The following is a 10,140-nucleotide window of genomic DNA, read 5'->3' on the forward strand; positions in this document are numbered from 1 at the left end:
GACTAGCCATGAGCTCATTTGTAATGATCTGCAGTTGTTCAAGAAGTTAGAGTCTCCAAAAATGTTTGTAACTGCTCTGCTTTATTTCCCACTGCCAACAGCCATGAGGCATTCACACAGGAGCTGTGTCTCTTTTGAGCCTCATCTCAGTGTCCTCACTTGAACAGTATGCAGCAGAATTCAACAACCCATCTAGACACGTGAACAGCAGAGCAGGAAGCCACAGCAGGGCTGAGCCTATGCTGCAGAGTGGACAGGATCTCTGACTGTCTTCCCATCCTATGAGAAGATGTGGACACCCATAGGGGAATTTGCAGTAACTCTATTAAAACAGCTGTGTTACTTTAAGTTTTGAAAGAATATCTGGTGGAGTTCTAAGATTCAAATGCCACATTAAAACCTACCCAGTGGGTTAAGGGTATCCTTCTGATGCTGTTGGTATATTTTGTCATACCTCAGCTAGCTCAGAGTTGGAATTTCCCTGTTGCAGGAAATACTGTGTGTCACCTTATGCGGAAGAAACTATGGGCCAGTGGAGCCATTAAAAACCCTAAAATTTCAAAATGTTTGGCATTCAAGAAATCAGGTTATTTCATTGTGATTTGCTGTTCTACCCAAAGCACTTCATTTTGGCCATCTCAGCTCTTTTCTTATGTCAAATACTGCTGTGAGTAGGATGCGATTCGGAAGCCAAATTCTCCCCTGTGCGGCCAATTCCCTACCCAACATATATGACCATTATTGCACATCAGCATGCAGTCAGAAGGAAACTGGCCTGGCATTGGGGATATGTACTCCTGTGAATTTAGCATCCAGAAGAGGAGGAATGCAATGGTCTAAGTCATAGCAGACACAACACTCAGAGACAAATACAGTGAGAAATCCTGTAGACACAGTTAGAAGTAAATCATGTGAAACACCCTAGATCACAAGCATTACTTCAGTTTTCCACCTGGCAAAGACAAATACTGGACAAAGCAAACTGAAATATTTTTTCTGATGAAAGATTCCCAGTTGTTGCTGTGCAGAAGACGGTGCTGTGGGCTGCTCAGGCCAGATTTCAGCATGTAGTTCTTTCCTTTGACTGCTTCAGAAGCAGCAGCACAGGGCACCTTTTGCTTTCAGCAGCCCCAGGACAGTGTATTCTCTTTGCACCGGAAGAGTAGAGGCCGCACTCTGTTTCCTGTGCAATTGCCTGTTCTTCTTTTATCTCCTTTTACTCACTGCTGAATTGGTGAGGTCTCTCCTCTTCCAAGGTCAGCACATGCGGAACACAAAACTAACCTTTCCCTCTGCTGCAGAATCTCTGTCAGAAAAATAATCTGTTCAGTAATGCTGTAAATACATATGTTGTCTTGTTTAATTTGCAAGTGGAAAGTTCAGGTCAGGTCTTTATCTACTTTAGGCTGACTGCAGAACAAGATGACCTGAAAATATGGCTTCATATCTAAAAAAAAAAAGCACAAATACAATCTAATCAAACACTTTTTTTTTTTTTTCCCAGACACAAGATTTTTAACATACTGGGATCCATCTACATTAGTTGAGGTTCAGGGGTATCCAATTGGTACCAAGTTTTCTTTAAAGCTGAGGATAGTCAGAACTATGTGTACCTATGGCAGTGCCCATCTTTGTACCATTGCAAGAGTTGTGAAACTTTGAAGTCAGCCTTGATTGGCTCCATGTTGATCCCACAGTTTTGAGAAAAGAGGTGTTTGCTGGCTTGGTTGTCAGAGTTATAATAGAAGAATGCAATTTAGATCACATAACAAAATGTGTCTGGTAAAGTGGCTGTGATAATTTATGTTAGATACATAGACTATGAGCTGAATGGGTCAAATTCTCAGCTGGCACAATGCCGCATTTCTCCTTCAAGTTGAAAGCAATCTACTTGTGGATTCATCACCAGGAATCGAGAAGGCAGGTTCACGGTCATTGTCAGTCACCTTTCTTCTAACAGACCTCTGAGTACAACCACAAGATTTAGATGTATGTTGGAGCAGGACTCATCTCCAGCTATATCTGGCTGTAGGTGGCACAGATGGGTATCACATACAGCTTCTCGTTATAAACCACAGAGTCTTAGGAAGTCGAGTTCAGTTGATTCATCTGGTGAAAGGTAGGAGTCTGCTTTAGGGTGAGATGATTCACAGCTTCTCTGATGATATTGATTAGTTCATAACTGGCTATAATAGGAGTTTAGGGGTAGTGTTCATGTGTATAGTGTAGGCAATGGTATTATTAATGAATCCTCCCAGAAGGGACAATTATGATAGTACTGCAGTGTCTCACAAAGCTTTTCCAAGTTCTGGGAAATTTTAAATAATAGCAGCATATGTTTTCAAAATGCAACTGCAACTTAAAGATATGTATCCTTCCTGCTAGAATTACTAGGAGTAATTAGGTAGAATAACATGCTTTAAAATAATAGAAAGAGAGTTTGGAATCCCTTTGCAGATTGGCTAACTTTTCTTGCTGTGTGTGCAAAAAGAATTAAGAGGTGGGACTCAGAGGTGCTGTAAGCTATCGACATCCTGACTGCTCCAACATCTCATAGACATAGTCTAGTAACCACAGGCAGAGCTGGGTGCATATGTCATCTATAAAGAAGCACTATAATCATTTGCAGAAAGAGTGCTTCTTGTTTATCTTCCAGAAATAACTTTTCTCAGGCAAAATGTCAAAGGTGTTTTGTATGGTAGAAATCTCTACTTTTTGCTGTATCAAACACACAAGTGACACTTGTGGAGTCATAATTAGATGCAATATATGCAGTGGGTACTGGCAGCAGTGTAACTGGAGCTCCTCGCCCTGTGATACCTGGGAGCTGCTGCTCTGCAGAAGAGAATTGGTGGAAAAACAAAAACAGACAAGACATCAGTTTATGAAGAAATAACTGGGTGAGACAAACAATCCAAGTTTGGTCAGCGTGTGAGCAGAGAAGACCAAACACAGGAATGCTCTAAACATGAGTTGGAAGCTTGAAAAGTGGGGAGGCTACTTTATGAAGAGATTCCTAATTAACTGGACTGTAAATCAAGCCTTGCTGAATTAGTATATGATGGACAAGAGACATCAAAATGCTAGTGAGTAGAAGGATGGTCACTTTTTTTTATGATATTGAAGAAATCCCAGTTAGCATTTCTGTGCTTAAGGTTTCTCAGCTATAAATGGAGACTAAAATTCATATGTCTTGAACAGCTGCTGCTAGATATCATTCCAGTGCTTGTAAACTAGTAGAACAAGATGAGGAGCATCATCACTGTGCGCTGGTTGTCAGAATAACCACAGAGGGAGAAGAAATACATGAATGTGCTAAAACAGGCTGCAATTTCTTTATGGAGGCTTGGGCAAAATTCCAGTTGCCTTAAATTGGGTATTTAATTCATATCCATTCCATTCAAGCACTGCATCCCAGCCAGGAGCTGAAGTGGTATTTGCTTTGATATAAACATAATAGGATGGGCTTGTGGCAGAAGAGAAGGCTTATTTTAAGCTTCTTATAGATATTAATGAAATAAATGTTCCCTGATCCTGCAGGAAAGATGGGGAAAAAAAACCAAGCAAGACCTATCTGGAGTAGGACAACACCACCTTGAACAAACAAGCTCAGTCCCAATGCTACTGAGACCAGTGGCAGGGTCAGAGCTAGATTTAACTCTGTCGCCTGCAAATTTACTGCTCTGTGAGACCACAGGCTGAGCTGGGCATGCAAAACTGCAGGCCTGATTCTGAGTCAGACTGGAAGTGGAGCCATGCAGAGAGCAGCCCTGCTGCAGCCACAGGGTGAGCAGTGGTTAGGGCCAGCAGTGCCACCACAGTGCTCTTGGTGCTAGGGACAGGTGGGCTGCAGGACACTGAACAGCAACCACTGCTTGGGTGTCTTGCTTCATGAGTGTTGTTTCATGTGTCTTTGTGCCTCCTGCTTCTGGTCATATTTGAGCTGCTGACAGAACCTGTACCCCCATGAAGGGGCTGAGATACAGGGCATCTCCAGGTTGTCCTGAGTCTGTCTACTGAACATGTTCAAGCTACAGCCTGTGCCCATGGAAACACCAGAAGTTTGTGGCAACACACGGATTCAGAATTAGGTCCTGGATGGCAGCTCTGCGACCCCGCTTCTGCTGTCAGCTTTAGCTACTGACAAATATATTTAAGAATCAGGCTTCGTACAAACAGAAGTGAATTAAAACAATGTCTAGTAATTTACGCAGTTATGAGCATACAACATACGAAGAAACAGTATTCTTTCTATTACTGCATTCAGACACCCTTAAGTGAGAACGCAGTGGAAAATAACGGACTTGGTGCTTGCTTATAAATAAAATCCTTTCTCAGCCAACAAAAGAGAAATAGGGAGATTCTGTAGACATTCTTGAAAAGTGTTCTCTAACTTTCATTTCTGCTGACAGTAAAAGTCAATCACTGGGGATGGCAAGTTGGTAGATTCCAAATTGCTGTTTCCTCTCAGCAACGGACAAGCAGTCCATTGGATGTTTGTTGATCTCTCTCACTGACTTTAAAGACAATCAAACTAACAAAAACAACATGGTAGCAGGTTTTTTTGTTTGTTTCTCCTAGTAGATAGGAGTTCACGTTGTGAACCAGCAACTTCTTTGGATGCAGTAGGCACAATGTGGGTTGGTCATGGAGATGAAATGCTAGGGAAGATAACATTCTGCTGTGGGCACTGCATTGAAACCCACTCCTGGCTTTCAGGAAATCAGGAGTACAAGATCACACCACTCATCAGTAACTGCTACATCACTAAGAAAAAGGCTTTGAAGAAAAAGAGCCATGCATGTTCTTTGGTATTTCATCTTTCTTTACACTTTTTCTATACAGAATTATCTGTTGGCGTTTGATTTACTTAGCTCAAAAGGAAAATAGGGCTTTTCTCAGTGCAGTTTTTTAGTATGCTTTCATGTCCCATTTGAGTGTTTTGCTACACAATACTAAATAGCTGTACTATTGTGTCAGTGTGTGACAGTAGCCAATTGGAGCCTTCACTGAGCTGAGGCTATCAGATATACAAGCTGAAACAACAGCAGAGAAATAAAATGTCCCTCTAGATGTTAATGAAATAATAGGGATCTTTTATAGTTAAGGTGAAGACTTGGGGCCGTGTTGTTTAACTGAAGATAGCCATAATAGAGCAAACAGAACTAAGAGTTAATCCAGCTTTCATTAAATAAATTGTGCTGTGGCGTGTGCAGTCTCTGTTAGATATGGATTGAATTACAGATCTGAGAATCTCTCATCCTCCAACACTTTATTTTAACTGGATCAACTTTCTGTTCACTACATATATTACTGTGTTTATTTTAAAGCCACGCTGCTGGGTTTTGTTTTGTTTTGTTTTTATCAGAGGTTAAGCTCATGTTTATTTGAGGCTTCAAAAGAACATCTTTCTTTGCCAGTAGAGAATCTGTATCAGCTGTGAATGACAAAAAAGGAAAGCTGACTCATGGCAAAGATTTGAAATAAGTCAGTGGGAAATATGAGAAACGGGAATTCATTCCCCACCATGGAAGGGCATGTGGACTAGGGGCTAAAAATGGTCAGAGCATAACTTCACTGCAGCTACACCAATGATAGTTCTTATTCTTTGAAATAAGGCAAGCACTTCTCAAATGAGATGCACGTAGTGAGTTCCAAATTGATGAAACCAGCACCTCAGATGAGGAAAACTGCCCACAGTCTGAGGGAAAGCATTCAGAATGAAAGTAGGGTTTAGGTTAAGAAGAATCATCAACCTTGACTGCTGGGAAAACAGGCTGGTTAAGAAACTTGGTACTACATGTTGCCCATGATAAATTTGTGACGTGTTGGTAGGAAATGAAAGCGTCATCATCTGTAGTAGGTGACATCTTTGCATGAAAGTATCTTTTAAACAAGGAAATTTGTCTTGTTCTTTGCAGTTTATGTAGTAAATCTTCTGTTTGGGTTCTAATTTAAGCAGTATATTTATAAAATATTTATAATTATAATGATTAATCTGTGTGCTTTTTTGTCCCCAGAGCTTTCACTGATTACTTATAAGGTCACTTTCTTGACTTTGTTGTTTTAAGCACAGGGAGTCTTGAGCCCATGAGGATCTGTTTCTGTAGCACTTGTTGAGCACCAAGACTGAAAACTAGCCTAGTCATTGTGGAAGGGATTTTTTTTTCCCAGCTAGACACTGTGGCTGGAAAGAAACTTCCTTTTAGTTTCTAACTTGGGAGACTTTTAGTTAAGCACACGTAGTGCAGTGATTTGCCTTGTGAAAAATTTGAATATGTGTTGTTAGGAGTATATATTCTTTTTTTCTTGCTCTACATGTTGGACTGGAGAGTTCAAAAAAAAAAGGGATGTTGGGCCAAAGAGTTTAAAAAAAAAAAAAGGAATCTCTCTGAGAATCTGAGACAGTGTTTTTTAGGACTTACTTTCTTATCATTTTTAATATGCTTGTGCTTTTGATCTTTAGCTCTTGAGATAATTTAAGCAAAAGTCAAAGACATGCTGCCTGATAAGCCGTTACTGTTGTGTTGAGATGTGCCTTTTTGGTGAGTTTATTGGGACCATTCTATGTTTCTCTTTGCTCAGGGAAGCCTTATGGTGCTGATGACTTCCTCCCTGTGCTCATGTATGTGTTGGCTCGCAGCAACCTGACTGAAGTCCTTCTGAATGTAGAGTATATGATGGAGCTCATGGACCCTGCTCTGCAGCTAGGTGAAGGTAGAGTACTGTATTTGCTCCTTGGATATTCTCTTTGTAAATCATTATTTACCCCACTTTAATGTTTATGAAGACAGGGCAGCACGGCTCTGGCTAGATTTTGTGGATGAGCTTTGGCCAAGCCTTCCAAATCTGAAGCTTTAAAATGAGTATTAAACACTTCAGTGCAGTGACCTTTGACACCAGCTAAAAAAGCAAGGGCCGAGCACAAATGAGATCTGGTGAATTAGTAACCTAAACAGGGACATCTAGTGTTCTGTGGCTGTAAGGCTGGAAAGTCAAAGGGTCTTTGCCTAAAACTAAACTTCTGCAATCCATTCTTTTACTTTTATTTATTCCATTGAGAAAAATGAATAGTTCTTACACTGCACTGTATGCCTTGGGCTATACTTGATTCTCATACCTTGTATGTGAATAGAGTGGCTCATTTGACTGTGTTCTCTGTCTGAGTACCACAGTGAGGCAGAGAAAGGAAAGTAAGTTTAGAGAGAAATATCAGTTTTGGTTGTGGATAAAAAGCTTTACTATTAAAGGGGTAAATATCTGTGGGCCTTTCGCTTCTCAAGTACAGCCTGGGAAGCAAATGTTACTACAGACAGGATTATGCACTCTTAATTAGAATTACAGATAATTTTTCACTAAGTAGTCACTAAATCAATAAAAAGAGTTTTGTTTTAGAATTTGTTTTGGTAAGTACTGAATAGTAGAAAGGAATCCTGGACAAACAAGGGCAGACTAATTTGATTTATATTAAATGGAACTTAAATCTGTAGCTAAAGAACACGTACCCAGCATAGGGCAGAGGGGAGCAGAGAGAAGGAGCAGTAGCAATACAATTGCATTAGTGAAGGATTTCTGCACAGACTGATGTTCCTGCTGGAAAAAAAACAAAAAACAAAAAACAAAACAAAAACTGTTAGCAGAAAAAACGTTGGCATAAGCATAGCACTTAGCTGACATAATGAGCTGTTTTTGGTAACTGCACTGCCCACAGGTTCTTCATTTCCAAAGGGCATGCTACCAAGATGGTTACTGAAATCAGCAGGATTGAGGACTCAGGAAATCAAAGGCAGAGCTTGCTGGAAGTTCTTTCAAGTCGAAGATGCAAAGCCTATGTGAAATGTATACTGCAGCTGAAGGGAAAAATTGATAGGGAAGTTCCAGATAACATTGGCTGAGTAATCACTTCAGAAAGGAGGTTGAGAGTAAATGCAGATGCAAGGGATAGAAAAAGAAAGAATAGCTCAGTGAAGAAAGCTCAGAGATCGTGAAGCACAGTGCTAAAATGCTTGAGCTCAGTTTGTGCCTTCCAGTGTTAAGTGATAAAAAGTGGGCAGAGAAATGAAAGTAAATAAAAGAAAAGCAGAAGGCAGAAAACTGTCAGACTAATATATAAAATCACTACGGTCTGGCTTCCACGTTAAGAATTTACTTTTGAATGGGTTTTAGTTAAGAGCAGTGACTACTGGTTGGGCGGTGTGCCTGCGCCATCCAGAGGCAGCTGCAGTTATTACAAAACATTAATAACTGCCTCCCAGCTTACTGGATACTTTGTCCCAGCTCTCCTTCCGCCAGGGTGAGGGGAGAAGCAGCAGGAGGCTGCAGAGAGGCAGAGGTGGTGGGCCTGGTCCAACATGGGGTGACTTGTCCATGTAGGTCCAAGACCTCTTTCAACATCACTGATCCCACAGAGGACCTGGGCTTAAAACATTTCTGCCAGGGTAGCTGAAGTCAGGGTGGAAATGCAAACTTCTACTTTTTCTACAGAACACACTGGGATTGTCAGTACTTCCTTGTGTTATGGGGAATGCATCTACCACCTCATCAGCCTGGACAGCTGACATTTCTGTGAAGCAGAACAGGGTGCAAAACACTGTGGTCATTGTTTCCTTTCTCTTGCACTCACACCAGAAGCCCCACACTCCCTGAGGTGAGGCATGGGCGATGCAAGTGTTGGGACAGTTGCCTCTGCATGGGCACAGGCAGGATGGAAATGGAAATGAACGGCCCTGCGGGTGCGATGTTCATGCCAGACCTTTTCTTTTTGCAGGCTCCTATTATTTAACCACCACCTACGGAGCCCTGGAACACATCAAGAACTACGACAAAATCACTGTCACACGGCAGCTGAGCGTGGAGGTGCAGGACTCCATTCACCGCTGGGAGCGGCGGAGGACGCTGAACAAGGCCCGGGCTTCTCGCTCGTCGGTGCAGGTACCATCTTGTGTTACTGGGAAAGAAACAGCCTGGCAGATGGATGGGCTCTGTCCATACTTACTCGTTTTAAATGTGATAATTATTTTAAGACAAAACCAACTCAAATTGCTATTAAAAAGGAGAGTGCATAGTATGCAGGCTTGTTAGCTGTGAGGTGCTCACTGTGTGTGGGTCCGTGAAGGTATCCCCATGCACCAGTGGTTGGGTGCTACAATCCTCCAACACTGGTGAGACAGGAGACAGACCACACTGCCCTGTCAGCCCCATGGCCTGCAATCAAATTTGTACCCACAGAGAGGCAGCAAAGGCCACCTCAGAGACTTCACAGTGCAAAGCTCAACACTGTGAACACTGAGGTGAAGACAGCAGAAAGACTTCTGAGTGGGAGACATGGTCCAAATAGCCACACAGAAGCATGATGTTTATTATCCTTTACATATTGCAGTCAAAACTGTCTCTAATGTTCTCAGAACACATGGATATTTGATGAGTCCCATCCATCAGTCATCCATCTCTGAGTGCTTCTCTGGCAGTAGCTCATAGCAACTACTGAGTACAATAGCTCAGCAAGCAAATGCAATGCTTCCTTCAGAAGATTCCCACAGCTTCCAGCAGTGAAAGTGTTGCTTTCCATCCCTCTGAATGATGGAAAATATTCAAGTTCATTCTGGTGGAGGTAACTTAACTTCTTGGCATGTTCCATGTGCCCTGCACCCCCTACTGGCTGCCTTACTGATCTGCAGATATACTCTTTAAAAGCAGCCTGGAGTCCACATATTTGGCAAATATGTAGGATTTAAACGTTTAACAGTCTGCAGCTTTCTCACTTTTTCTGGGAAACCTGAGTCTATTCAGATAGAAATCTCTGGGAATTTTTTGAACTTCACAGATACAGCCCTCCATGGCTAAATGCTTTCTAGATTCTGTTCCTCGTAGGTTCAGCAAGAGGAAGGAAAGTCATCCCAATAGTTCTCAATCCCTGAAACAGGGTACAAGTAAATAAGCCTCCTCAGCACATCAGCTGTTTCCTTCCTGATGAAAGGAAGTTTGGAGGACACTCTCTCAAACATGAGCATTGAAGAATGGCTGGATATTTGGGAGTGTTTAGGAGTTCTGTTTAGATTGAGATTTGGGGCTTGATTTTTCCTCTTTTGGTCCTAAAGTCACTGTGCTAGCTGCAAGATCTATCCTCATGTTTCTCTTCAG

The 10,140-nt window shown here is 41.8% G+C and overlaps 1 protein-coding gene across 6 annotated transcripts in view; it reads left to right on the forward strand.

Annotated features, from left to right (window-relative positions):
* RIN3 (Ras and Rab interactor 3) overlaps nucleotides 1–10,140 on the forward strand; it is a 59,606-nt gene that overhangs the window by 44,215 nt on the left and 5,251 nt on the right. For all 6 annotated transcript variants that reach the window (XM_048947865.1, XM_048947866.1, XM_048947869.1 and 3 more), the window contains 2 exons: nucleotides 6,586–6,717; nucleotides 8,768–8,931. In XM_048947865.1, the coding sequence (XP_048803822.1) occupies nucleotides 6,586–6,717; nucleotides 8,768–8,931 (296 nt within the window). The remainder of the gene's footprint in view (nucleotides 1–6,585; nucleotides 6,718–8,767; nucleotides 8,932–10,140) is intronic.

This window comes from Lagopus muta, chromosome 6 (genome assembly GCF_023343835.1).
Source record: "Lagopus muta isolate bLagMut1 chromosome 6, bLagMut1 primary, whole genome shotgun sequence".
NCBI classification, from domain to species: Eukaryota; Metazoa; Chordata; class Aves; order Galliformes; family Phasianidae; genus Lagopus; species Lagopus muta.